Consider the following 27,709-nt stretch of genomic DNA (forward strand, 5'->3'; position numbering starts at 1 on the left):
GTTCATCTTTGTCGCGACTTACTTACACGCTACTTAAATATAATACACAAATCGAACGATATTATCGATCGTCGAGAAACGAGTTTCTCCCTTCTTTTTTTTTTTTTCCTTTTTTCATTCTTTTTTCTTTTTTTTTTTCCTCCCCCTCCTCCCTTTCCTCTTCTTCCAAACGACCAGCCGCCCTTTAACTTTCACAATTGTTCCGACAAAATGATCACTCGAAGCGTTTGGATCCCGTCGTTGTCCGCGAAATCGTCGGCCCTCTTCGAGGATTCCCCGTCCTTCAAAGGGTTCCTCGTTGGCCCGTGCTCGCACCCCTCCGCTTCCGCCCTCTCCTCTTCAGGCTCCTCCGATCCTTTCCCATCCTCCTCTCCTCTCTTCGTCCCCCCCAACGCGGACACCGCGACCGTGGTCGTGGACGTGGTCACGGTACTCGCGATCGCTCTGTTCGAAGGAACGCTCGGACTTCCCTCGAACTCCGAGTACGCGGTCCCCCCTCGAACCTCGAATGGGAAATCGCCGCGGGTCTCGTTATATCTCGCCGACGCTCGACGATCGTTCCTTCCTTGAACGAGCCTCGACAATCGTTCCAAAGTTCGCGCCCTCGCCTCGCAATTCTCTTGCGATTGAAACGTTGCCCCGCAACCTTGGGGAACGTCGTTGCTCGAGGAGGACTCGATCCTCGAGCGGAACTCGCGCTCGAAACTCTTCAACTTCGGTTGCGTACCGACCACGATCGAATTGCCACCGTCCCCGAACGTGATCGGTCCCGTCGGATCGGGCAACGTCTCGCGACGGGGGTCACGCTGCTCTCTTCTCTCTTGCTCCGTCCTCGGCACGTTGCTCCTTGCGACGCACCCGTTCTTGCTTTCCGGCACCGGGTCCAATTGCCCGAGGCGCTCGAAACGGCGAGGCGACAACACCCCCGGATTCGTGCCGAATCTGACCGATCCGAGGCCGCCCCTCGTTTCCGCCCCCGCGACGCCCAACAATCCCGACTTGTCGATGCGGCGCACCGCGGGCGGCGGCGGCGAGGCGCCGTCCGGATGATCGCCGTCGTACGGCGACCTGCCTCGCGGATGGGAGGCGCGTCGCGCGGGACACGGATGGTCCGTGGTGGGGGGGAGGAAGGGGGGCGCGTACGTTTCTCGATAGGAGAAGCGCAGCGGAGTGGCGGGCAGGGGGTAGAGGGCAGTGGTTGCGGTGGGATTCTCGGCGATGGTTATCGTCATCACGGTGGTTGTAGCCGCGCTCTCGACGGCGGGCGACGCGATCCTCCACGGCGGAGGAGGCGGAGGAGGCGGAGGAGGAGGAGGCGGGGGAGGAGGGGGAGGTGTCGACGACTCGAGGGGGTTCTCGATCACGATCTCCATCCTGTGGCGGGGGGGAGGGTCGCGCGACGGCACGTCCACCGGGTGGTACGAGGGGCCGGCGGGTGCGGCGTGGTGCTATAGCCACGTGGTGCGGGTCGTCGTTGTCCCGGCTCGCGAGCCGGTGGGCAGGTCTCAAACGATTATCTCGCGGATGATCCGCCGCCCCCGGCTGTTCGGGGTCGAGTATCCCGACTCCAGGCTCTCGTCGTACGACAGGCTGACCTGCTGCGGCGGCTTCGCGTCCTCGTCGTAGTTCTCCTGATAGGGTAGACCGGACACGTCGTAAGGCGAATCTGTCGGGCAAACAGACGAGTGTACGTAAGAGAAAAGAAAGGAAGAGGGGGAGGGAGTGCGGCGTACGTGCAACGGGAGCGGAATGAGGAAAGCTCGCTGAAAGCTCTCGGGAATTTTAACGGTCTCGAATTTGCTGCTCCGCCTCGGTAAAGCGCTTTTCCGCGATTTCTTTCCTTTTTCCTCTCGTCGCGATTGTTCTTCCACACCCGTTTAAGAGGTACAACAACGTGTCCGTTCGAAAAAATTGTGATCGTTTTCCTCCCCTCTTTGGAATTCGGCACACGAATTTCTTCGCGTCTCTTCGATCTTAAATCCGTATTTGGCACGTATAAACAGACAATTCGGTAACGAGAGAACAAAAGGAAAAAATAATAGAAGGAGATTAAATTTATTAAGCCTGTCGAAAAGAGAGTTGAAACATTTTTCGATTCCAACTTATAATCGAATTGCTCGAAAGAATAGCGACAGATAGAATTGAATGTTGATCACCGGACACGACGATGATGGCGGATCGTGGAGGATCGGAGAGGGAGCAAGGAATACTACTCACCGACGTGTTTTTGAGACTTTACGACGGTGGCGAATGGTTCCGAGCAAAACTGCTGTCGACTGAGATTATGGCTCTCCCGGTAATCCTCCCTCTGGGGGAGGTAATGAGGATGGGTCGGGTAATCCGACTCGGTGGTCGCGTATCCAGCCAGGTCGTAGGGCTGGCCAACCCCGTTCGCGGCGGCCGACTTCATCTGCCAGATCGAGTCCTGCGAGTTCACCGACCCCCCGTTATTCGAGTTCGAGTAGCTGTTGTCCATGTAGCCCATGTTCACCCCTGTCGAAACCAAACCATGTACTCTTCGCATTCGTGATCCAGAAATAGAAGAAGAAGAAACTCGAGTCGAGAATACACTTTTGATGGATGTGGAGGAAGCTTCTTTTCCCTTATTCTGAAAATTATCCAGAAACATTTACCGTTGATGTTGTGGTTCGGTTGATGGTAGCCGTAGCCGGGCTGCGAGTAGGCAGGCGTCTTGGAGTCCTCCATGGCGAGGGCGTGGTCCAAACTGTGCTCCAGCGCCTTGTTCTCGGCGTAGTAGGGCGGCGGTGCCTGGCTCTGCTGCCCGTTGCCGGCGACGAGGCTCGGCCGTACCCTGTCGACGCGATCGACGTCATCGAAACAACTCTCGAGAAGAGATCATCGACCTAGAGATCAACTTACGCGTTCGAGTCCATCTCGTAGTCCTTGGCCTTGGTGGCGTGTTTTCGACGACAGCGACAAAAGAGCAAGAGGAGGGCGGCGAACAGGAGGAACACGGCGCCGCTCACCACCAGAGCGATCAACGTCGGCGTGGCCAGCGCCCCAGCCTGGGCGACGTACGAGGGGCCGACTGAATAATTGAAACGTTCGATTCTGAGAGAAAGTTTCCCCTGGAACGGGGAAGAGGAAAGGAAGCCTGCTACTCACTCTTAGCCTCCCCGTACTCGCCGCACTTCTGCCGGTCCGCCTTCAGGCACAGCCTGACCCTGAGCCTCGGCTCGCTCGCGTCCGCGGACTCCGGGTCGTCGAGCACCCCCTCCCTCTGCGTGGGCGCGCTGCCCAGCACCTCGAGCGGCCACTCGTCCAGGATCCTCCACCGCGACTCGTCCGCCCCCCCGTCCAGCTTCTCGATGGAGGCGACCAGCGACAGGCAGGTGGCCGCCACCCCGACCGCCAGCACGCCGCTCTCCGGGTCGTAGGTGACCCTGAGCGGCGGCGGGATCCTGGCCACCGCGGTGGTCGCCGTCACCTCGTCCGAGTAGTCCGAGTGGTTCTTGGTGTTGTACACCTTCACCTTGAACGCGTAGGTCTGGTGCTGCTCGAGGCCGGTCACGTTGCAGGGGTTGGAGCGGCGGCAGTCGAGCTCGAGCCAGTGGCCGGCGGGCGGCCGCGGCACGGCGCAGTCGGGCGCCACGACCTCGTCGCCCGCGCCCGCCACCCTCCTGTACGAGACGAAGTACTTGGTGACGGGCAGGCCGCCGTCGAAGCCCAGCTGCCACAGCAGGGCGACGTGGGTCGGGCCCACGTCCATCGCCGTCACGTTGACGGGCCTCTCGGGCGCCCCCTTCGGCTGCAGCCGGATCGTCGAGGTGATGCTGCCCTGCGCGTTCGCCGCCCTGCAGCTGTAGTCGCCGTAGTCCAGCTCGCGGATGTTGCTTATGCGGAGCACCGACGTGTACACGTCGTAGTTGTCGCTGCTCGTCGAGATCTCGTAGTGGGCGTCGCTCGACGAGCCCTGCAGGCTCGCCGCGTTCGTGCCGAAGCTCCACTGGAACTCGGGCTTCGGCCACGCCTGCACCTTGCACGCCACCTCGGCCGTCTCCCTCAGGTTGTACGCCACCTTGCCGTGCTGGTGCAGCGCGATCGGCTCGTGCTCCACCTTCAGCATCATCGTCGACTCCACCTTCTTCACCTCGTTCGCGAACACGCACGTGTACTTGCCCCGGTCGCCCGCCACGATCTCGTCCGTCTGCGGCCTCGCGTGCCCCAGGAAGCTCAGCGTCGAGTTCACCGTCATCACGTTCCCGTGCCCCTCCGAGGCGCTCGTCGTCACCTTGTACAGCCGCTCGTCCGCCGTCAACTCTTGGTCGTCCTTCAACCACCGGACGCTCGGCCGCGGCTTGCCCTGCGCCACGCACGACACTTGGAACGACGACTCGCCCACCCTGAAACGTTCTTCTTTAATCTTCTCTTTCCGGGAGGGAGTGGAGACAGAGGGAGGGATCAAGAGAATATCGTTGCGATTAGGTGTCCCGCCGAGATGAATCTTTCTCTTCCACCCCTCGAAGAAGAAGGAGGAGAAAGAGGGAGAGCGAGGAAACCGGATACTCACTTCCTGGTGACGTGCGGTTGCAGCTTGGTGAGTATCTTGGGCGGTTGGTGGACGGTGAGGTTGACGGACGCCGCCTCCCCGTTCCCTATCTCGTTGGTCGCGTGGCACTTGTACGTCCCCTCGCTGCCCAAGTGGACCGAGTCGATCTCGTACTTGGGGCCCACGTTGACCGAGGGCATCGTCCCGGACTCGCCCTCCTTCCACCACTTGTACCTGGGCTCCGGGTAGCCGGCCGGGCTCGCCATGCACGTGAGAATCACCTTGGAACCCTCGACGGCGACGGGCGAGTCGGGGGTGACCCGCGCCGGGCCCGGCTTGTGCCGCACGCGCACGGTGAGCCGAGCGGTGGCCGAGTAGTTCCTGCGCTCGCCGCCCGACGGGTGGATGGCGTTGACGGCGCGGCAGGTGTAGTTGGCCGCGTGGTCGGCGGTGACGCGGCTGAGCCGCAGGATGGAGCCGAGCTGGCGGAAGTCGGGGCGGCCGTCGCGCAGCCACTCGACCACCGAGGGCGGCGGGTTCGCCGTCACGTTGCAGTGCACGGTCACCGTGTCCTCGACCTCGGCGATCCTCAGCGGCTCGCCCTCTATCGACACGGTGGGCGGGTACAGCACGTCGAGCAGCAGGGAGCTCTCCCCCCTCTTGCCGAGCCCGTTGTCCGCCTGGCAGGTGTACTTGCCCGCGTCCTGCACCGCCACCCTTCGAATCGCGTGCTGGAAGCTGGTCGCCACGAAGCTGCCGTCCCTCCACCACCTCACCATGCCCACCGCCGGCTTCGAGTCGACGCGGCACTCGAGGTTCGCCGTCCCGTTCACCTCCACCTTGAGGGGGTTCTCGGGCCCGACCGCCACCCGGGGGAAGTAGTTGACGTCGAGGGTGACGGTGGCGTTCAGCGTCTCGCCCTCGCGCATCGCCCGGTTCCGCACCACGCAGCGGAACGTCGCCCCGTCGTCCTCCTTCTTCGGCTCCACCGTCAGCGTCCTGCCCGAGTGGAGCACGGCCGTCTCGTTGCCGCGGTACCACCTCACCTCGGGCTCGGGGCTGCCCCCGTTCGTGTTGCACTGCAACTCGAGCCTCTGCCCCTCCGTCGCCGAGGCCGAGGTCGGGGATATGGTGGGCGGCCCGGGCGCCCTCAGCACCGTCAGAGCGATGAACTTTCGGTGCAGGTCGTGCCCCGTCCCGCTCGCCTTCACCCGGCACTCGTACTTCCCGTTGTCCCTCTCGTACGACACGTTCCTTATCTGAAGGTCGTACCGACCCTCCTCCAGATTCATGAACACCTTGTACTGGGGCGATAACGACAGATTGTCGATCGCTGCGTTGTCGTGATTATCGTTCGTGTGCGTCAACCAGAAGCACGTCACGTTCTCCCTGGGCGGGGAGAAACGGCACTGCAGCTGTACCGTCGACCCCTCGTGCGTGTCCATCTGCGTCTCCTCCACGCGACCCTGTGCCGCTGCTGAAACACGCCGAAACAACACCGTTTAGAGAAAAAGAGGAAATGAAAAAAAAAGACTCTCTTACCCCCCTCCTTCTCTGATGTATCTTTCATCGCGCCACGTGCATTTTCTCCCTCTTTTAATCGGCTATTCCCGTGCGAGAGTTTTTACGATTCGTATATATCTATCGTGTGGAATCGTGATTTCAATTGTTATCGATATACGTACGAAGAACGATGGACGTCGCGACGGAGCGACGATCCGTCGGTGTCTCGTCATTGGGTCGCGTAACGGTAAAGCCACCGGTTTGACTTCTCGTTCGTATAGCCGAGACCTCGCTTCTTCATCTTGCCTCGTCTTTCCCCTCGTTCGCGACGTAAGCCCCACTCCCTCGTTTCTTGGTTCGTTCGAAGGGATCGTTTCCCCTTTGCCTCTCCGACCGCCTCGCCCGTATCGCCGTCCGTCTCTCTCTCTCCAACCTTCCTCTCACCTTTACGCGTGCAGCAACCCATCTTTACTCTACCTATGCACGAGTCTATATTTACGTCCGCTTGTCTCTCTATAAATCCATCGAGACCGTTCTATCCGTCTTCGTTCGTCTCTAACCCCCATCTTGGCTATTCATCGACCCATCGTAGTTTACGTTTTACCCCCCTTCCCGCCCCGCGGTTCTCGCCGTGGCTTGTTTACTTTTCGATAGCACAGCTTTCTTGCTCGCGTGCCATCGAGCCGATTTCTTCTATCGGGACACCAACCTATACCTATGCTATGTTTTCCTATCTTTACGAGCGTGCATGGAACGTGGTCGAACGAGCTCCGATTTCTGTGTATATATACACATACATATTATATATACTTAGTTACTTACTTACTTACTTACTTACTTACTTACTTAGCTGTGTCGTCGTCGAAAAATCGATCGAACGGATCGAAACGAACTGGCATCGATGTTTCTCCACGGTTGCTCTAAACGTATTATATATCGAACGAAGAAGCAGCTGCGAAGCGTTAACGCGTCGCTCGTATACACGGAGACACCTGTGGCAGCCCGGCTACGTCACGAAGCCTAATACACGTCGCGGTGTCGTTCTCGGTGTATTTCTCGAGAACGGGAGGAAGCTGTTCAACCGAGCCGCGTTCTGCATACCGAAACATATTTACGATCCCGTCCGCCATCGAGGGCAGCTCGGTCGAATTTGCGTTCAAAGCGGTATCGAATGGGGAGAGAACGTTCGTTCGCTCTATACTTCGTTCCATATAATCCAAGCCGAGAGAACTGAAATTACACGCGGAGTTTCCATTGGCCGAGGCGAAAGGAGGCCTTCTCGGCCTCGAGCGCGGCTCGGAACGGGTTTGTTAAAAGGACGCGCAACAAAACTTGGCTACGAACTGCGACATACCGACACGGCACGTCGCGAGAGTCGCGACGCCATGCAAGGACTCTGTTTCTTCCGTCTTCTCTCCTCTCCCGGTGCGTGAAAACGCTAGATTTCGTCACGTATCGTGACGACACGACGCTGTGTAATCTTCTCGGAATCGAAAGAGGGGAGGAAAAAAGGAAGGAAAAGAAAGAGAGGTAAAACTAAGCTATTTTCCTCGAAAAAGCTAAAAAAACGAGAAGCGAAAACGAATGTTTCGAAATTCCCTGAAAGAGAATTTACTCACCGGGATGCAGCAGCAACAGCAGCGAAGTAACGGCGATAATCGTCGCAGTTCTCGACGATCGAATCCTATCCATTCTATCGGCAAAACGAATTCCACGAACAGTTCGAGTGGAACGGAACAACGAGACACGCAAATTGCGCGGCTCCATTCGCGTTGGAGGACAGAGTTCCGCGTTGCACCGACTTTCACCGAGTATCGACGATGACGACGACGCTGCGCGAATTTTGCCAGCACGCGGCATCGACGATCGCATCGATCTCCTCGATCACGCTCGCCGACACACCCGACGACTCACCGCACCTATCATATCCGTATATTCCTTCTATTCCGACACTCGTCTCACTGTCACACCTTCTCTTCTCACTGTATCTCTCTCCCTTCGTCGAAATCGTTGGAACGGAGATGATAAGCTTCATCGGTCGTGATTCCTCCCTCGGGCGATCGTGTCTTCCTCGTCCGATGCTCACCCGCGATGTGCGAACAATCGTGTACGACTACCGGCAAGGTAGATCCGCCGAGTGAAAAGAGCGGTATCCCATCGTCGCACGGTAATTCCTCGCTCGCCGCAGATTTCTCAAGCGTTCAGCGGTATTCTGGATACGCGAAGAACGGCGAGGCTCGCACGCTCATTTCCATCGCGGGCATCCGTCCGCGAAACGGACGAAAAAGGAAAAGGTTTGCGCGCGATTTCAAAACGCCACGTCGCAACCGTCCGTCCGAAGGCACTCCTTTGTTCGATTCGCTTGCACACGTACGGTCCGATACCTAAATAACCAGGTACACGTTCTCTTTCGCACTTCGACGCGAATAATCTCCTTGCTCGTTGCTCGATCACCGGCCGATATTATATCTTCGCACCTGGAACAACGTCACTTTCCCCCGTCCGTTTTTGCGACAGGCGACGATCGGCCGATGCAAAAATAGTAGCAACGGACACGCGATGAAAGGAGGGAAAGCGGGACAAAAATAAAACGGAAAAAATGTGTCGAGAAACGGGAGAAGAGGAGAGGATCGTCGACAACAGGTAAAAAAAAAGGAGCGTAGTCGAACAACGTATATCGGAGGACGGAGTTTGAGAGTAAGAACACTTTGCGAGCGACAGCAAACGTAACCGAGGTGACGTTAAAAAAAAAAAACTCGAACCCACGGGAAACGTTAACGCAAACACACTCGACGAGGGTCGCGCAACGACTGAGCTTGGGGTCGCGTAGCATAGCCGCTACCCCCCACCGGTCGCCTTCTCCCCCCGTGCCGCGCGTCCCCCACTACGGCTTGGTGCGCGCAGCGCACATACATTACGCACACAAGCATCGGTCGGTCGGTTGTCGAGCGATGCACGCTCGTCCCAAGTATACCGTGCAGTATACTACGTAGGTATACGAGGTGTACGGTGTGTCGGCCGGACGGTGTGGTGACGATGATGCTGGCTGTACGGTGGCGAAGGTGGCAGCGGTTGGCTGGAAGGAAGACGAACGCACGAGCGACAAGGAAAGTAGCGCGAAGGAAAGAAGGATGGAAGGAAAGAAGGGAATCGGAGGGAAACGTGCAGGGCATGACGAAGACGAAGCAGAAGCGCGGAGGGAGAGGGGGGAGGAGAGGAGGCTGGTGGTTAGAAAAGGTAGACGGCGCGAGAACAGCTTGCCCCCACCGACCTATGCGGCAGGTGGTTCTTACCGCCATGGGCTAGGAGGCCCATGGGACTGCCAAACGTTCGCGCGGCCGTCTGTCGCGCTCGGCTTTTTCATCGGCCTGCTATCGACTCCCGCGCAATTCTCTCTCTCTCTCTCCGCCAACGGTCTCCTCACAACCTACTACTACGCGAACAATCGATCGAGAAACGAATAAAACAAATAGTATCACACTGCGTACCTAGTTAGACCGAGGAATTATTTAAAAGGGGAATATTTGGAGAAAGAGAAGAAAACTTGGAAAAGATTTTTGGAAGCAGGTGTCCCCCTTTTTTTCACGGCGATCGAGTATCTCTCCGCTTCGATTCATCCCGTATACCTGCCTTCCTGCCTTTCGTCCATCTGCTTCGCCCGGAATTCTCTATCTTTCTAAGAATACGAATAAACGGATTCCCATGATCCTCCTCCCAAGGCGGAGGATATACATTGTAAGGAAAGGTGCGTCGGACATATGGCCCGCGTGAAAATCCCACCCCCGCACGAACCGTGAGAGAGACCGTGGAAACGAAGGGTGAGAAGGAGTGCGAAATGAAATCGAAGCCGGGTCTCGAGGACGAGAGGGCGAAGCAAGGGAAGGGAGGAGGAGGAGGAGGTCAGAAACGAGTCTCGACCCGGTTGGTAGGTGGACTCGGCCAAGGGGAAACGTTCGTGGCTGCGATCGGTTCCGCGACCGTTTTAAAAGTCGAAATGGAGGGGGAGGGCGGCGAGATTTGCGCGCGAAACGCGCGGAAAATGCGCTTAATTAAACGATTCCGCCGATTCCACCGCGTTAACGAACCTTCCATCCCCTCGACCCTCGCAGGAACGGCCGATAAGCCCGGCAAAATCGTCGAAATAACTGCGGGCCGTGGTAGTAATTGCGCCACGATTTCGCCTGCCCCCGTCCCCTCTCCTCTTTTCGCGTCCACCGATTGAAACGCGTTTGAAACGCGCTCTTGGCCGCCGAATCGAGAATTGCATTTACGCGAAAAAGCGTTGTTGCGCACGGAGCACGGTGGAGGAGACGGTGGCGAAGAGGGCGCACAACCGGACCTCGCGCAGCCTCCGGCCGGTCACGCGAACCATTAAAGATTCAAAGGGCCGAGCAGATGGTCCCCGGACAAAACGAGAAAACGAGAATCGTGGAGAGAGATGTTGACGAGAGAGCCGAGAGAGGAGCAACAGGCCGGACCCGGGCCCCGAAAGCGGAGGGAGGGCGAGGAATTACACTAGGAAGCGGCAACACCGCCGTGGCGCGGTTACGTGCTACGGTCGTGCCGGTGACCGAGAGCTCCGACCCCTCCGCCGCCTCTCTCCCCCCCACCTCCTCCGCCGCAGGAGCTTCTTTTCTACGCGCCCGTCCTCCCCGTCCTCTTCTTCTTATTCTTCCTCCCCCCGCCGCCCGCCCGCTTACCTGTTGTAGGCCGCGCGCTCTCGCAGCTTTCCGAACACAACGCGTCACGTCCGACAACGCCGCTTCCCCGATCTCGCAACACCGTCGCAGGCCTTCGCCGCTGCTGGCGAGCCGGCAACGCCGCTGCGTCAGGCCCCGGACACACCGTGCTCTCCTCCAGACCCAGCGCCAATGCCGCCGCTCTCCTCCGCTCGACTCTCTTACCGTTACCATTCCACCACGTGCACGCGTTGTTATCGGCGCCAGCCTTTGTTCCACCATCGACGAACCTCGACACTCGAAGGCGACGATATTCGTTTCATTTCGAAGGTGTCTCCCTCTCCACCCGTCGTCGAACGTTTTCCAACCCCTAATCGTAGAAGCAACGTTTCTCCTTATCCGTTCCATAAATCGTACGTATCTCTCTCTCTCTCTGTCGAAAGGAAGAAAGAAGGAGAGAAAACTCGTTTCCGTTCCCGGAACTGTTTCCCAACGTTCGAGTATCGTTCTTTAACACCGCCCTATTATTCCTCGCTTCGAACGACGCTCCGTCTCCCCTATTGAACCCTCTTCTTAATTGGCGGCCAAGATTAGAAAACGCGCCACGGATCGGGAAGAAGGAGAGTGGCGAATATCGCGAGGGCGTAAAAAAGCGCCATTAACAGGGACGCGAGATATTTGCTAAGCCGTTACCGCTCCTTTTGTCTCGCTCTCTCTCTCTCTCTCCACAATGGAATAGGTCCAGAAACCGGTCGGCTCGACCCTCTCTCTCTCTCTCCCTCTCTGCACGGCGACGCCACGGACGAAGCGCGATGCCTTCGAAAATGGATGCCGGAGAGACGACGATGCCGGTATATGGAACGCATCCACCTACGCCCCGTACGATCGCTTGCTGCACGCTGCCACTACCGTCCCCGCCTTTCGTCGACCTTGGAATTCCTGATTCTCTCGGCCGTCGTACGTCGTCCACCGCGATACGCGTAGCCTGTTTTCTGCTGCTGCTCGAACAAATACGAGGTTTCCAGCCTGGGTGGAAACCTCGTCTCCTCGAGACGTTGTTACGCGTGTACCGCTAGCCCGATACCGATATTGGGTGGACCCCGTTTCACGCTCAAGTGAACGCAATTTAATCCCTTAATACGCTATCATTTTTCTCTTCAAAATTAAATAAATGCCGTTTTTTGAAAACTTTTACTTTACTTCGATCGTCCTGGGACACCGTGTATAACGCAACGGTCCGTGTCCCGGTTCAGGCGTCGAAGACGATGGAAAAGGTCGTCATCTCGCGAGAAAGGAGAAGCTGAGTAAAACCGCATGGCCCCGCGTGTAACAAGAGGCTCTTTCATTTCGTGGCCGCAGAAAACGGCGGATCGACGACAAAAAACTCTCTCCCTCTCTCTCTCTCTCCTCTCAGGCTCGAGAGCGCTTATCTCTCGTACGTACATCGTGAAGAGCATTCCTGGAGTTCGTGTTGGCGAAGCGAGCGGTGGTCGGTCGGTCTGCCTGTCCGTCCGTCTGTCGGTGTTCGACGCGGCGTTAAAAGCGAGGGCGGGAAAAAAAATGGAAGGCGCGACGAGACGAGATGCGGGAATCGGGGTCGAAACCGTGGTCGTTTACGAAATGAGAAAGAAACGTGTAAACGACGTCGGTTTCGAGGGGCCGATAAGAAAGAACACGTGGCGTGTTGTTGAAACACCGGATAACTAAGAAAACGGCCGGATATCGCGGCTGTTTCTGTTACTCGACAGGAATAACACTCTGGCCGGTGTGTTTCGAGGCGAAAACCGCGCGCGAATCGCGGACTCTGACCACTACCTATATTTGTAGACGAACCGCAGCGAGGAGGGACGGGAGGGCTTTCGAGCAAAAGCGACTGGCCAGCCGAACGAACGAGAAGGAGGAGGAAGAGAACGAGACCGAGAGAGAGAGAGAGGGAGGGAGGGAGAAAGGTCTTGGGTTCAACGTTTCCTAAGAGAAGATCGAAGTTAAATTTAACCCTGTTCGCGTCACGGTACGCCAGATACCAGAACACAGTTTCCACACCGTCAAAATTCTCTCTTCGATTGGCGCTGTTCGATCGATGGTACGTGAACTTGATAGTGTAGGCGAAACAAAATCGAGACTCCGCTAGTTTAGTTTACAAATGGAAAACGTACGAGAGGAGAAAGAAAGAAAGAAAGAAGGTCGCGGAAAAGACCGCACGGCGACCTACTCCACTCTACTCTCTTTCTCCCCGAAATGAAACGATCTCATAGATTCTCCCGTTGAGAAAAGAAACGAGCAGGATCTCGAAGGGGGAGATCGAAAGATAAGAAAGTGGGGAGCAATTAAGAGGTGTGCGTGCATGCGGACCGATCTTGGGAAAACCTCTCTTCTCTCGTCTCCCTCACTTCGACACGAGTCAAAGTCTTTGGGGACTTAACCGATAAGGAGGAAGATATATCGGTATTCTTACGCCTATGCGCTGTCCAACTATCGTGAAAATTTCCCGTCTCGTTTATCTTTTCTCCATTACTTTTCCGCCTCCCCCCTTTCAGACTTCCGACGGGACCCCCGCACCTCGTTGCGCCCCGTGAAACAATGCGAGTACGTAGACACGTACGTAAACGCACGATAGTTAGGCAGGATCCTACGTAGTCGCTTCCCAACGCCGGCCAAGTAGCGTGGGATACGTATACGAGCTTGTATCACGTGTCCCCGGTGTGCGTTTCTACGCGCAACACGCATCACGAGTGTATACGTAATGTACGTATCTGCTGGCGTGCCTACGTGCCTGCGTGGCTGCGTGCTTAGAGAGCCTCCTGCTTCCAAGCTTTCCTTTGTCTCCCTTCGCGGTTTTTTTCCCTCTCTCTCTCTCTTTCCTTTTTCTCCTCTCCTCCTTGCTCGAGAGCGGTCGAACGTGACCGAGCGACCTAAACGCTCTCGACCTCGCCACCGAAGTCTCGCCTCCTCTCTCGCCCGTCGCCGTTGTTGTTTTGACGAACTGCCGGAAAAAGTAACGAGCTTCGCCTTCGTTTACGACCGTAACGAACTCGGTCCCCCCACCAGCCGACCAGTAGAACACCAGTAGAAACAAAAGCACACACGATCGAAACATCGAGCCCGTTTCCACGCATTCGGATATACGTTATTTCGTTTTCTTTTTCTTCTTTCTTTCTTTTTTTATCGTTATTACTATTATCGTTATTACTTGGCATTAGAAAGTATATCAAGGCGGTAAAGAGACTGTTCCTTTTTTCTCCGCTCGCTCGTTAAAGCGAGAAGGCTCTAATCATGACACGAGACTCGCATTAACCGGCCGATCGAAGGAAGAAGACTCGCGTCGAATATCGTCGCAATCGGACCCTCGATAAGGGGACGAAACCCGTACGCTATATTTGCTCGTCCTCCGAGACTTTGTGCAACGAGCGCATTTTTTAGAGGGAACGTCGCTCGTAAATCTGAATTTGGAAACGCGCCGTGATCGCGAGGATAGGAGTAGGAAGAGAAACGAAAAAGAATGCGATGACACGTACGGAATAAATCGCGACGATTTATCATCGAGGACGCTTCTTTCTTTCTTATTCTTCTTCTTCTTCCTCTTTTTCTTTTTCTCGACTCACGATCACACGTCGGATCGATCGAAAAACATCGACGTCTCTTATCGAGGCCTCTCTTTACCGAAACAGTATCCTGCGAAACTGAGCGAGAGAAGTTGGTCGCCGGCACCTGTTGCACGGACATCCGCCACGTTTTCCGCGTGCGTTGTGCGCGCGCCCTCGTGCACGAACGCCAGAGAGGAGGGAGGGGGGAGGAGGGGAGGAGGGGGAGGTATCGCCGCGCGATTAAGCCGCTATTCGCGGATTTGCGTCGCGTCGCGTCACACGATATCGATATCGCGATGAATCAATCCCAAGCCAATTCGATTCTCGCTCGATTTCGAATAAACCTCGCGATCCGTTCTCTCTCTTCTCTTTTTTTTTTTTTTCCTCCCGTTTCTTTCGAAACCAGCAGGAAACCCTTTAAAACTCCGAGTATATAAGCGCGTTTGATAAACGAGCTTTAGTTTACCCTAGTTCGGTTCGCTTTGTTCGCCATCGTTTCTTTACACCTTACTACTAGTTTCTCCAATTGGGTTTTGTCAAACCACAACGTTGAACCAGTGCTAGAAAATGCGTGCGTCCAGCGAAAGAACAAAGGGGGGGAGGGAGGGGAGATGGATAACTCGCAAGATCGACCGTTATCCACCGATTTCCTCGGATCGTAGCACCCGTTTCGAGCGTGCGCTCGCGGTTGGCGAGGCGCGTGGAGGGCCGAGGGACTCGCATCTGCGAACCCGTCACACCGGTCCCACTCTTCTCTCCGCGCATTAGCGTAGCACCCGAGTTTTCCAACGGCCGCCATTTCTCGACCAACCGATTTAAAGGGCTTCCACGAAGAGAAACAGAGAGAGAGAGAGAAAGAGATTCGATCGAGGCCATAGCATCGTGTCATTACCTCGAGGAAGCCCCTTTTTTCGTGCACTCGTTTACGAGGAAACGAACGGGGGATTAAGTTAACCGTTGATTAAACGTTGGACAAGACGTCTACTCGACTAATTAATAGTTGGAGGAATGGTAGGCAAATTTAACGAAAGCGGCTAATTGGCGGATTATACGAGACGCTTTGCTTAACTCACCGAGGATACGGATTTTCCCTGGAGGAGGAGTGGAAACAACGTTGTATCGAGGAACGGGCGCTCTTTAAACTTGCAAATCGATCGTTCGAACAGAACGAAATCTCGGATCCCGGGGCTTAATCCCTTTCTGGTTTCTTTACTTACCTCGGCGTTCGCCCGAGTTTTCTCCCGAGGACGGCAGGGTCGCACGATCCGGTGCACAATGCGCCACAGGATGCCTCGAATTTTCCGAGTGAATCGTTTCTCACGTCGAACGGAAAAGAACGCAGTTTTCGGTGGAGGAGGAGGAGGGGAAGGAGGTGGATATTCGTGCTCCAAATACTACGCGCGTTGTTCGTGCGCTTTTCAAAGTGCAAGACGAGGATAGACCCGTCGAATTTTTTTCCCCTCTCTCTCGTCCGCCCACTTTTTTTTTCTCAGCTCAGGAAAAACACGGTGTACACTACGAATACTATGCTCCGTAAGTTTTGTGCCTGCTTCTTCCATCGCGTGCTCCTCGGACCACGGAACTTTGCAAACCATTTTTCCCGACTTCTCTTACGTCCCCTCTCCCCCTCCTCCCTCGTTTTTTGTCCCGTTTGTTCGCTTGCCCGACTCTCCATCCCCTTCTCTCCCCCCCCTCCTTTCGTGTTTTTGTGCGAGCAAACCTGGAGGAGAGACGGAAAATTCCCGATGAAAACTGAAAATTCTTGGCTTTGCGCCATTGGATTCCAGCGGTAGGAGCCGGTTGCCGCTCCTACCACGTTGTTACCTACTCTCTTTCCCTCTCTCTCTTTCTCTTTCTCTTTCTCCATTCTCTTCTCCGCCCCCTTCCTGTCGCTCGCCTCGCTCCTTCTCTCTCCGTCGTTCTTCTCGCCGTCTTCGTCGCCCTTCCCCCTACTCCTCGCACCACTCGCTTCCAACCGAGAGAAGAATCCACCTTTGCCACCACTCTCGTCGAGTCCCGGACACTCGCACACACCACCTTCTCTCTCTCTCTCTCTCTCACTCGGCGAAGGAACGCGATTTCTCGCTCGTCGCTCGGCCCCCTTCGTTTCGGCCTTTTAAACGGCGCGGTTAATCGATGCTTCTTACTTTCGCTCGATTCCACGCTAGAGTCTGCTCCACCTCTAATCACGCGGGGATTGATCGATTCAAAGAGAGAGAGAGAGACTACATAATAGGTTATTATACAGCTAGGTGTAATAGAGGTTGTTAAAGGGGCTCTGTTGTGTCCCTCTCTTTCCTCCAATTTCAGCCAATAATACGGAATAATGTGGGACAGAGTCCACGTGAAAAGTCTGGCTCCGCTAATTGTTCCCCGTGCGCGCCACAGGCTCGACGCTCAACGAGCCTATTACGAGCGTCCACTCCCCACCCTCTTTCTCTCGATCGATAGCCTCGAGGCCAATAACTAGCCGAGCTCGTTGCTCGATCATCGTCATCCTTTTCCCCGAAAGGAGAAGAAGGAATTGTTGTACGTTGGGAAAGAGAATCGTAACGCTTCTTTTCAATCCTGGTTCCGCGAATCGGGCGAACAACGAGGACCATTGTGCTCCCTGCCAACGAAATCTACCCACGATTTTTCCCTCCATCGTTCCCTCCGTAGGAAAGGAGGAAAGGAAAGGAAAGGAAAGGAAAGGTCTCTCCGCGCTTCTCACTTATTTACGCCGATTCCGTCCGGAATTTTTCTTCCTTCTTCTTTCTCTCGAGAGAAAGAGGAGTGGGAGGAAAGAGTGGACCGTGCAATCGAGATCGTGGCAGCAAATCGTTACGAGTCTTAACGTCCACGGTTGCTCGTCCACGCACACCTTTTATTTACGATCCGCGTAAGTTACGCAATCCGTGCGTTTATGGTCGAGTAACGGCGCGACTTGCTATCAGACTAGTTTCTCCGTTCTCCAGTCTGCAAACTGAACTAAATCCCGCCCAAAGTTTTCTCCTTCTCGCGAATATCACGAATATCGTCATCGACGAAGCAACCTCGTTTTTATAAAGGAAGCCGGGTGTCTCGCGTAAATTTTCCCACAACTTTTCCCCGGGACCCGGAGCTTTTCTCATCGGGCGCGTTGTTGGTTGCTCGGATGACGAGGAAGAGGAGGGGGAAAAAACGAACCAACGAGCTCGGCTGCCTCGCGTTCAAGGAACGGCGGAGAACGAAGGAGAGATCGTTACGCTCGAGCGCATCAACCTTAGCGAAGAAGTTTATCCTTGCGAGCGGGGAGAGGAAGAAGGAGAGGGGGGAAGGAGCGCGGATCGAAAGAGCGCGGCAGGATGGAGGAAATTAAAAATGGTGGCGAGGAAGAAAGGAAGGAAGGAAGGAAGCGGTTATATCGACGACGTACGACTCCGTGGATAACCTCGATATAAAACTAGTTTTGTCGAATAGCTCGAGGATATGGCTCCCGTTCCAATCTTCTCCTTTGTTCTCCTTGTTATCGAGCCGCTCCTTCTCCCCCTTCTTTCTCTTCACTTTTTCTTTTTCCCCAGGATGGGCAGGGACGAGAGACGAAAGAAGAAGTTTGGTTCCGATAGGACAATCGTGGGACAAGAAGGGGAATCGTTCGAGGAAGAAGGCCTCGAGAGAGGCGACGAGCGGAGTGCAAGAACGTGGCAGGAAAGTGTTTATCCTTGAGATTGGACGTTCCGGGAGCTATCCTCGTAATCCCCAGGTGGCAATCTCGTAATCCTGGCGTATAACTTCGCCTCCCTCCCGACCCCACACTGATTCGCCACCAACACGCACCTCCACGAGGATATCTTATCCTATTTTATCCGAGATTCGGCCCCATTCTGCCCCAGAACGCGTATATTTTTCACTTCGTCCTCCTTCCTTTCTCGAAAACGAGAGAGAGAGAGAGAGATACACGCAACGCGAGGAAAAACCGTTGACCGATTCGCTCGAGGAATATCGAATGACGAAAAGGAAGAGGAGCGTTAAGAGGGGATGGAGGTAGAGGTCACTCGAGTGAGCCAACGACTTGAACCTCCTCCTCCTCCTCCTCCCCCCTTGAAACCGTGGCGACCACTCTGACTTAACGAAAGGTAAACTTTCTCCTCGGCGAGGACAAACTTAACCCCGGCTCTTTATCCCCTCCCCCCGTTCTTCCGCCCCGTTGAACACCGGTCTTTCCCGCGTGAAATCGAAACGATCGTTCGCAATTCCACCTGTTCCACCATTCGTGGCCGCCTTTTTCTACCTCACGAGTCACGAGTCGCGACGAAAGAGACCCGTAACACACCGCGGAAAAAGTGAGGGGAGGGGAGGGAAGAAATGGAACGCGTGCTGCCCACTGCCGCCTCGAATCGATAACAACGCGATTCGCGGATATTACATGCACAGAGTTATTCGTCCTATCCGCTCCTCCTATCGTCGAAATTAATCAACTGGAACGACGAGAGGAACGATCCTTTTTTTGCTACCCGCTTTTATGAAGTAGAGTAATGAGAAGCGTCAACATTTGCGATTCTCGGGAACCGATATTTCGAAGCGCGAAATAATGTGTATATATATATATATATATGTGTGTGTGTATGTGTTATCGATGGGACGAAAGGAGCCTTCCTCAACACGGATCGACGATGGAGACGTCACACGGCGAGGATTTACAGCGTCGACAGGACGCGGCAAGGGAGGGGGAAAGGAGAGAGAGGGCGAGCGGTAATTCGATATCTCGGCGGAGGGGAAGGACGTTTATGTCAACAACTCTCCGGCAATAGACTCGCCCTTCAGATCACCGGCTTTTGTGTAAACGTACTTGCTCACCGTTGCTTGGATTATACGAAGTGGAGTCGAGGCTAAAGTTTGCCGTTTCGTTGCATCGAATTCGCGTTTCCCTTCTTCTTCCGTTTCTTCGATGCTTTTAATTATTAACGATCGGACGCAACGGGAACAGAACTCGACGACGACTCGTCTCTTCGGTCAAAGAAACCGAACACGAGACTCTTGGCGAAAACAGTCGGACAAACAATTATGGAAATTGGACGATCATCTGCATAAAAGGAGGGAGGGGTTCAAAGAGGAAACGTCGATTCTTTTAACGGAGATGGCGGGTGGAACGCGGTCGTTCACGTAATATAATCGGGAATTTCTGGCCTGGCAAAAATCCCCCCCGGGACGTTTAGGTGCCCCGTTTAAAAGGCGGCGGCGATTCGAAAAAGAGGCGTTACAAAGATAGCCGGTAATAGAATTTGAACGATCGTCTCTCGATCGACCGGGTCCCGCGCTCCTAAATCGATCGACCTTCTTTCCTCCCGCCGCCCTTCCTTCCCTCCCTTCTTTGACGGAAGGAAAACTTTTTCCCTCGGGGAGAGGGAACAAAAAAGGGCAGGGGAGGAGGGAGATGGAGAGAGGTTAATTCTAATCGTGGCTACGTAAACGAGCTCGCGAATAAGGATAAAAAAGAGGGGTCATACACTCACTTTTCTCCTCTCCATCCCTTTCTTTCCGTGTCACTTACCCCTCTGTCTCTATTTTCCCGCATCGTCTTCTGCGGGTCTTCCGTGTTTACCGTACGACCTCTCTTTTTGTCTCTCTCTCTCTCTCTCTGTCCGGTCAGGTTAGGTCTTTTCTAAGCTCTTTCCACCCCCTCGTTCCCTCGTTTCCGCGACTTCCGCGTCCAAGTTCCAACTTGGACGGGAAGGTAGGTAGGTATCCCGCGTTAACGATGTCCAGAGGGTAAAACGGTTAGCCTCGACCGAAAAACTGGGCGGCACCAGGCCAGGAGAGGGGGAGAGGAAAGTTGCCTCGAAATTAGAGGAAAGGATGAAGAGGAAGAAGCGGGTGGAAAAAGCTTGAAAAAAAAAGAGGAGAAGGTTGAGCTTCGTCGAGGGATCGGTTGATTTATGGATATTTCGTATTACTTGACGTCTTGACGATCATCGAGTCGAAACTGGAGAGAACGTATAACGCAGACGGGAAAGCAATTCGATCCGGCGAACGGTTCACGGGGGAAGAAGAAAGAAGAAGAAAAAGAATAAGAGAGCGATGCTATTGTCGCGGATAATTGGACGGCTAGTTAACCGAAGCCGGCCAGTAAAATTGGGAGCCGCGCTATCTCCGTTACGCCCTCGGTTAAGAAATTTTCCCGCAACGTTTACAACGATTCGAGTCGCCTCTTTGTTCGTTCCACGACCGCGATAAGCCACCACCGATTCCGTCCTTCCGATCCTTGAGACAAAGAACGGCGTCCATTAGAGCGGCGGGATTGTGGGAAAGAACGGAAGGTGCGCGGAGGGAGGAGGGCAACGACGAGCTGCATAGGTAATACCGTGTAACGGGGCAATGCGGGATAATCGGGGAATTAAAGTTACACCCGACGACGCGATCTCGTTCGAGCGTGGCCAAGGCTAGTGGTTTCGCCTTACGCCCGCGGTTTCCGGATACAATTTCTTTCTCTCGACTGGGAAATCCTCCCCCCCCTCCCACGCCTCGCGCGTGTCGCCAGCGCGACAAACTTCTTCTTCTTCCGCGTTCGATCCGATCGCCGTTAACTTCGAAGCAAAGTTACTGTATTTTCGTTTCCACGCATAGAATCCAGAATATTATATAATCCAATGTATACATGTCGATGTAAAAATTGTTTTCTTTACTTCTGTAATAACGTTGGATCGTAAATTACTGTATTTTCGTTTCCACGCATAGAATCCATAGAATATTATATAATCCAATGTATACACGTCGATGTAAAAATTGTTTTCTTTACTTCTGTAATAACGTTGGATCGCGACGGACGAGTTAAGTAGATGGGAGGAGAGAGTGGGGGAGCCTCACGAAATACCGGAACGGGAAACGAAGGTTTCGTCGGTTGGTTACGCGTTTCCGATCCCCGTAAATGGGTTTATACGGGGAATAGATTTTCCAACTTGTCGACGTAATTCGGCTCGGTTTAACGAGTTTTCGGAGAAGCGCGGGTCGATGGAGATCGACTTGCCCGTAACAGGAGAAGAGGGGGAGGAGGGACGAAAAGAAGGTTTTCGGCACTCCCCACGCGCGCATCGTGGCGCGTAACGCGCGTTCCACACGTGCTCTACAGATGTTGCGCGAGTTTTTCCGCCACCGGCCGTTCGTCGACCACCCGTGCCGTGATAATAAAGAAAAGCGAGCGGGGGACAAGGAAGAGAATTCGGTTCTATTAAATTTGAACGCCTATATATATATATCTATCGATATTATTCGAACCGCGGCGGAAAATTTCTCTCTCTCTCTCTTTCCTTCCGGCAAACGACGGGTTAATGCTCGGGGCATAAATATCGAGGCTCTAATTACGTCGACGAGGCGAGCGCACGCGCCTCCCATATACCGGCCATATTCCCATCGAATTCGTAATTATGGGCTTAATTGAAAACGTGCCCCGGCCATTCTCCGTCACCCGAGGTCCCCCTTCCACCTCCCCGTCCTCTCGTAATTCCTAAAAACAAAACTCTCCCCCCTCTCCGCTCGGCTATTTCGCGCTCCGCTCGCCGTTCCACGCCTCCCCTCTCCCCACTCCCTCCCTCGATGACCTCGATGCGAGTTACGGTATCTCCACGCTTCGGATCCGGGACGGTCGTTTTTGTTATTGTTTGTTGTGTTGACGTGGTTCGTCGGTCGGTCGTCGCTGTCGGTCATCGTTGTTATTATTGCTGTCCTGCGTCGTGTCCTCCCGTCGAACAAAGAGAGTAGAGAGTAGGTAGGTGGTGGGGGGGAAAAAAAGGTAAACACAGGATGCCAAAGCGACGGCAATTTATATGGAGCGGGAACCGAGCCAAGAAACCGCGAGGCCCGGGCTTGAATCCCCTCTCGAATCTCGTGAATCCACGCGTTCGCGGATACACGCGGTGGCGAAGGAAGGGGAGGGTGGTGTGTCCGCTCGGATAGGGAATAGGGAACGACGTAATCGAGGGACGCGACGAGAGGCCGTGAGAACGGGCCGTTCGGGTTAATGGCACTGGAGGAAACGCGAGTTTTTTTCTTCTCTCTCTCTCTGAGCTTCCGCTCTGAAAAGTCGCCTGAAAGAGGTGAGATCGACGATGGAGGATCGACGGGGAGATTGATTTTTGAAGCGAAGTTCGGGACCGGATCCGTTTCCTTTTCTGGCATTTTTTAATAGCACGAGTTATTCTCCCTCTTCCCTCGAGTGGGAAGGGGAAGGGACGGAGAGTGGCCGCAAGAAAAACGAATTCCTCTGTGCGCGCGTATACATATATATATATATATATATATATATATATATATATATATATATATATATATAAGTCGATAACACGCGGAAGAGGGAGTAATACCGTACTACCGTCGTCGTCCCGTGGCTGAGCTTATATAGCCGGGTTATATAGGTTATATATCGCGCTCTTTGATCTTTAAAAAGAATTCAATTTGCCTGGAGATTGAGCCAGGGTCACCGAACCGCGCGCAAACGTCGATCGCCCCTCTCCCTCAAGGGGGTGCGCACAGAATCGGTCGCTTTCCCTCGAAAACTGTTCCATCCTGTCACCCGTGTCCCGTGTCTTTTCCTCCTCCTCCCCTCCCCTTCCCCCTCTGTCCCGTTTTTCCGATTAAATTCGAACCTTCGACTTCTCCCTCTCTCTCTCTCTCTTTCGCGTTTCTTAACCAAGTTGGAGGGAAACAGAATACTGAGACTGATTTCTGAAAGTACGGTGTACGGATTGAACGACGGCCAAAGTCTGGGACGGGAGTGGAGAAAAGTCGGGCGGTTTGGGAGAAAAAGGAAGAGAGATAAAACTACCGACTCGACTCGGCTCGACTCGACTCGATCCGGAATCGAAATCCGATCGGAAACGCGGCGGTGGCCGCGTTGTCGACTCGGAACGAATATTCGAAACGGAAGGCGGGAGGGGGGGGGGAGAGACGTTACCAGCTCTTGGCCGAGCTCGTAAACGAGCATTCGCATGATATCTTAATATCCTTAACGGCGACCTTCGCCAAACACCGAGGACTTAAAAACTTAAAAACGTTTTTCTTAACCGACTACGACGACGACGACGATGGCGACGGTTTTTTTCTCGCTCGATACGAGCGGAATAAACGAAACACGGGGAAACGAATATTGGGGCGCGGATATATCTGGCTTTGGCCAGAATTTAAATTTAACTCGGCCCGTTTCGCTCGTTTCTACCTCGCCTCGTAATCGTATTAACCGGGACCCACTGCGAACAGTTTTTTCTCTCTTTCTCCCTTCCTTTCTTTCTTTCTTTCTTTCACGCGGTTCGTTGAAAAAATACCCGCGAATAATATCGTTCCGTACGGTATTTGCCTCTCATGCTCGACTCGCTCTCCCGTTCAAACGGACAATTTTCGGGAGGAAAGGAACTGGATGAAACGACGAACGGATTATCTCGTCTCGATCCATCCTCCCAAACTTTGAGATCATTGTCGAGGAAGAAAAAGAAGAAGATCGTTCGAAAAGTTTCTTCTTTCCAAGATCGGTGCATCGACTCCTCCTTTTTTTTTACGACGATACACTCGAAAGCTTTGCACCGCCACCCCTCGGGCAAGACGCTTAATTACCTTTTGTGGAAAGCTGCAGAAGTGTCTCGCGATCCTCTTAGCAATCTTCCTCTCTCTCTCTCTCTTACTCTGTGCACGCAGCTGAAAGGGATTCGTTTCCTCTCTCTCCCCCCCCTCGCGTTAACTCCGTGACCAGACATTAGCGTAATGCACGGGACGCGTGTCGGGTAAAATTCTCTAGCGAGTGGTGGTAGTAGTTGTGAGAGGGGGAGGAGGAGGAGAAAATCGATACGCGCTAACGAGCAGCGAAAAACCTTCTTCCGGCTCCCGTTTGCATGCTCCCCTCCCCCCTCGTCTTCCTTGGTCACCTCTCCACTTCCGTCAAAGGGAAGCCTAAGGGAGACCGGAATGGGAGGGACGAAATTCCGAGATTCGAAGAAAAAAAGGTGCCACCTCCTCCTCCTCCTCCTCCTCCTCCTCCTCCTCTTTCTCCTCCTCCTCTTTCTTCTTCTTTCTCGAGCGCGAATAATCGACGACAAGGGGCTCACGTGGGATAATTTCACTTTGCTTGGACGCGATAAGGCGATTGCGGAATCGCGTGATCCCCCACGCTCCCCCGCCCCTTCGGTTCTTTTCGCAGCCGACGATCGGGAGCACCTCGATAAATAATTTCTAGGGAAGCATAAATAGGTTGGGTGAGACGCGGCTCGCGAAAGGGCGCGACGGAGGCTGCGAGCTGGCCGCAGGCCAGCGCCGTATTTCCCGCCATCGATGCTACCTTAAATCGTCGATGGAGAGAGAGAGAGAGAAAGGGAGGAAACCTTCGTGAGAGGCTTACGCGGATAACGAAGAGAGAGAGAGAGAGGTCGCGGAAACGAGGCGGAAATCGGACAACGAGGCGTTCCTGGCGGCTTTGATCGCGAAAGGAACACGCGTGCACGTGAATCCAATTACGCGGGATGAACACGTACCCTCGCTCCAATTAACGGGAAAAACTAATTTTCGCGCGGCGTCGTCTCTCTCTCTCGCGCCTATTCTTCCCCCTCTTCTTTTGTCCTCGCTCGACCGTAGAATATCCCTTTTCCTCTGCTACCTATATGTATATGCTTTCTGTATATGCATATGTGTATATATATATACATATATATTTTTTATTTTCGAGCGGCGGATTGAACGCGCACGGCCTGCTCGCTCTCGTTCCGCTGAATTTAATTTAGCACTTACCGTATTGGCGGGGGCCACGGTTAACCGTTTAACCGCCTAACGCCTTTGCCAACTTGGGAGAAAGGGAGGGGAGGGGAGGCGAGGGGAGGGGGAAGCCACGGTGGACAGGCCACCGTTTTCCACGGCTCGTGCGTCTAAATACGCGCGCGCTCGGTTTCACTTTTTTCCTTTTCATCCTTGTCTTGGAAGCTGGCTCGGTTCGCGGCACGCATCCATCCACCTTTGACTTGGATCGACTCGCCTTCGTGGCCGAAATATTCGGAATAAAAAAGGGAACGTCGAGGACTCGGCTTTGAATCGACTTTGAAAGCGTTTAATTTCGTTTAACTTCTTTTTATATATATATTTTCTCGCGCGCCTTTTTCTTTAGCGGTCAACCGGAAAAAGAACCGAGAAACGAGAAGAAATCGCGGCGAATTCGAGCGAAATCTAATCTAAGGAAGAGAAGACAGAGAGAGAGAGAGAGAGAGAGAGGGAGGGACAGATGATGGTGCGTTACCGAAACCTTCCCTCCCTCTCCGGAAATGCAAGCCATTAGACGCAAGCCTCCCCCCTCCCTGCCTGCGCTCCAAGCCTTTTAATCAGGCTAATGCGTAGCTTCGAATTATTCTGTTTCCCTTTCCAACGCCGCCAACACAGAGGATATCGGGGAAGATTGCACAGGTGGAAATCAAATCCGGCCGCGTCAACATCGCTCCTCGAAGCGAAACGAGAACGAACAGGATCGAAATCCGCCCACTTCGAGGAACGAAGAATCGTCATCGTTTTTTTTTTTTTTTTTGGTAGGTGACATCGACTATCGTTGCGAAACAGATAAAAAAGGAAAGAGAAATCACCTCGACGTTTCCGTGAATTCTTTTACGAAGGAACGAAACAGATAGCCGTATAAATCGCGTTATTTCCTCTTCGAGGAACGAAGAAGCGTCATCATTTTTTGCTGGGTGTTAACTGTCACTTTGAAGCGGGCAAAAGAGAGAGGAAGAGAGAGGAATTACTTTAACGCTTTCAAAAAAGGTGAATTTTTACGAAAGAACGAAACAAGTAACCCGTATTAAATCGTATTATTTGGGTTACGAGGAAACCCGACTAGTTCGAAGAAAATCCGCTTTGCATTGTCGAGAAACGCGAATTCCTGACGCGGCAACATTCGCAACGCCGTCCAAATACATATATATATATGAAAAGAGAGAGAAGACTTCCGCCCCCTTTTCCCGATAATCCACGTCATCTCCTCCCCCTTTTCGCGAAACTCTGCTGGACCTTATCCACGTCCATGCATTTTGGCCGCGTCCCAACTCTCGCCCGACCCACCTTTCGCTTTCTACCAAAATCCCTCCCTCCCCTTCCTCCTTCCCGTCTATCCATCCATCCATCCATGCATATATCCATCCATCCATCTTCCTTCTCGAACGTAGTAGTGTAGTCGACTCGTTCGCGAAATGGATCGCGCGAGATCCGCGGGAAAAGAGAATGCAAGGGGAGGGGAGGGGACCTGTTGAATCGGATAACCGATCTTCCCAGCGAGAGACACGAAAGAATATATTTCACTCACCTACGGTGATCGCGAGCAACGCGAGCAAGGTCCAACGATGCCTCCTCGTCATCTCCTCTCTTCCGATCGTTCGAACAGTCTCACGCCCGCCAAAAATCCGCACTTTATCCTTCGCGGTTCTTCCACAATATCTCCAAACCTCGCATCGGAACGAAGAAAAGATGGACGCGACGTTTCACGCGCGCGCGTGAACCTCCAAAGACGAAATCTCGTCGGGGATCGTCATGACTGGGGTCGCCAACGATACAACGATCGCGGGAATCGAGATCGACGACTGGGCAGGAAGGACGACCACGAGGTCGCCTCGAGAGCGGAACGAAACGGAAAAGGGAGGAAGAAGGCTCCGCGCGTTGCCGCCACCTCGATAGCCGACGGTTAAATGCGACCGTTCCTCCCGATTCAACGCGTCGGACGAAGAAGCTCGAGAGAGAGAGAGAGAACACTGTTCCCGCGCATGCCTTCATGCTCCTCCAAAACTTTCCAAATAGTCGGTCGAATTCGTTTGTTTCTCGCGCCACTTCCTCGTGGAAAACAAAACTATAATACCATTCCCCTCCTTCCTCCTTTCGAGAACGGGCCACGATTGATCCGCCGAGACACGTTCGTCCTTCTCCTCCTCCTCTTCTCCCTCTGTTCTTTGTACGCGCAACGGTCGTTAAGCAGGAGGCAGGTATCGCGGCGAAATTACTGGCGCGCGTTTCGACCGACCGCGGTGACGTGGCGCTGCTATCTGCCCACGCGGCGTTGCGTTAACGCGACAACGTTTTACGAGGGACGATTGGACCGCGGTGAATCCATCCCCGCTCTTTTATCCGCGAGACGAGGCGAGGCGCGTATTTCTGTGTCGGCGCTGCGTGACGCGACGAAAATCGGAGAAGGAAGGAAGGAAGGGAAGAAGGAGAAAACGATCGTTAAAACGTTTAGGTAGATAGATAGAGCGAGAGAGAGAGAGAGAGAGAGAGAAAGGGAGGCGTGTAGAGGTGCGAGGATGGGTGTACGGTAGAAGTTAACCAGGGAATGGAGGGGGAGAGGGAGAGAGAAACTCGCAGACTCCGCATCCGGCCGCTCGATGGTAGACCCGTACAATTGTCTGGCATTGTGCTTGCAAATCAAGCGGCGGCCCGAATTTACATGAGATTTACGGCATTCCGTTTGC

At 54.1% G+C, this 27,709-nt stretch overlaps 1 protein-coding gene across 3 annotated transcripts; it reads right to left on the reverse strand.

The window, feature by feature from the left end:
• Positions 1–156: 156 nt before the first annotated feature.
• Positions 157–27,242, reverse strand: LOC413423 (hemicentin-2). Of its 3 annotated transcripts, none has more exons than XM_006567137.3 (7): positions 26,554–27,242; positions 4,532–5,987; positions 3,127–4,364; positions 2,881–3,049; positions 2,634–2,812; positions 2,218–2,493; positions 157–1,666 (listed from the first exon to the last, which is right to left on the reverse strand). In XM_006567137.3, the coding sequence occupies exons 1-7, from the start codon at positions 26,603–26,605 to the stop codon at positions 1,506–1,508; spliced, it is 3,531 nt and encodes a 1,176-aa protein (XP_006567200.2). In that variant the 5' UTR covers positions 26,606–27,242; the 3' UTR covers positions 157–1,505. The 3 variants fall into 3 exon arrangements, with proteins under 3 accessions (XP_006567200.2, XP_006567199.2, XP_026295823.1); XM_006567136.3 differs by lacking the exon at positions 26,554–27,242 and adding an exon at positions 7,633–9,086; XM_026440038.1 differs by lacking the exons at positions 157–1,666; positions 26,554–27,242 and adding an exon at positions 7,633–9,090 and having other exon boundaries at positions 2,210–2,493.
• Positions 27,243–27,709: the final 467 nt, after the last annotated feature.

The sequence above is a fragment of the Apis mellifera genome, linkage group LG4, assembly GCF_003254395.2.
Source record: "Apis mellifera strain DH4 linkage group LG4, Amel_HAv3.1, whole genome shotgun sequence".
Taxonomy (NCBI): domain Eukaryota; kingdom Metazoa; phylum Arthropoda; class Insecta; order Hymenoptera; family Apidae; genus Apis; species Apis mellifera.

Excerpts from the sequence above, each read along its gene's own strand:
- LOC413423 (XM_006567136.3), bottom strand. The coding sequence starts at position 7,885 with ATGCGATCGTCGATGCCGCGTGCTGGCAAAATTCGCGCAGCGTCGTCG. Across the intron at positions 4,365-4,531 it reads CAACCGCACGTCACCAGGAA|GGTGGGCGAGTCGTCGTTCC; the intron begins GTGAGTATCCGG and ends AGAACGTTTCAG. Across the intron at positions 1,667-2,217 it reads AAAGTCTCAAAAACACGTCG|ATTCGCCTTACGACGTGTCC; the intron begins GTGAGTAGTATT and ends TTTGCCCGACAG.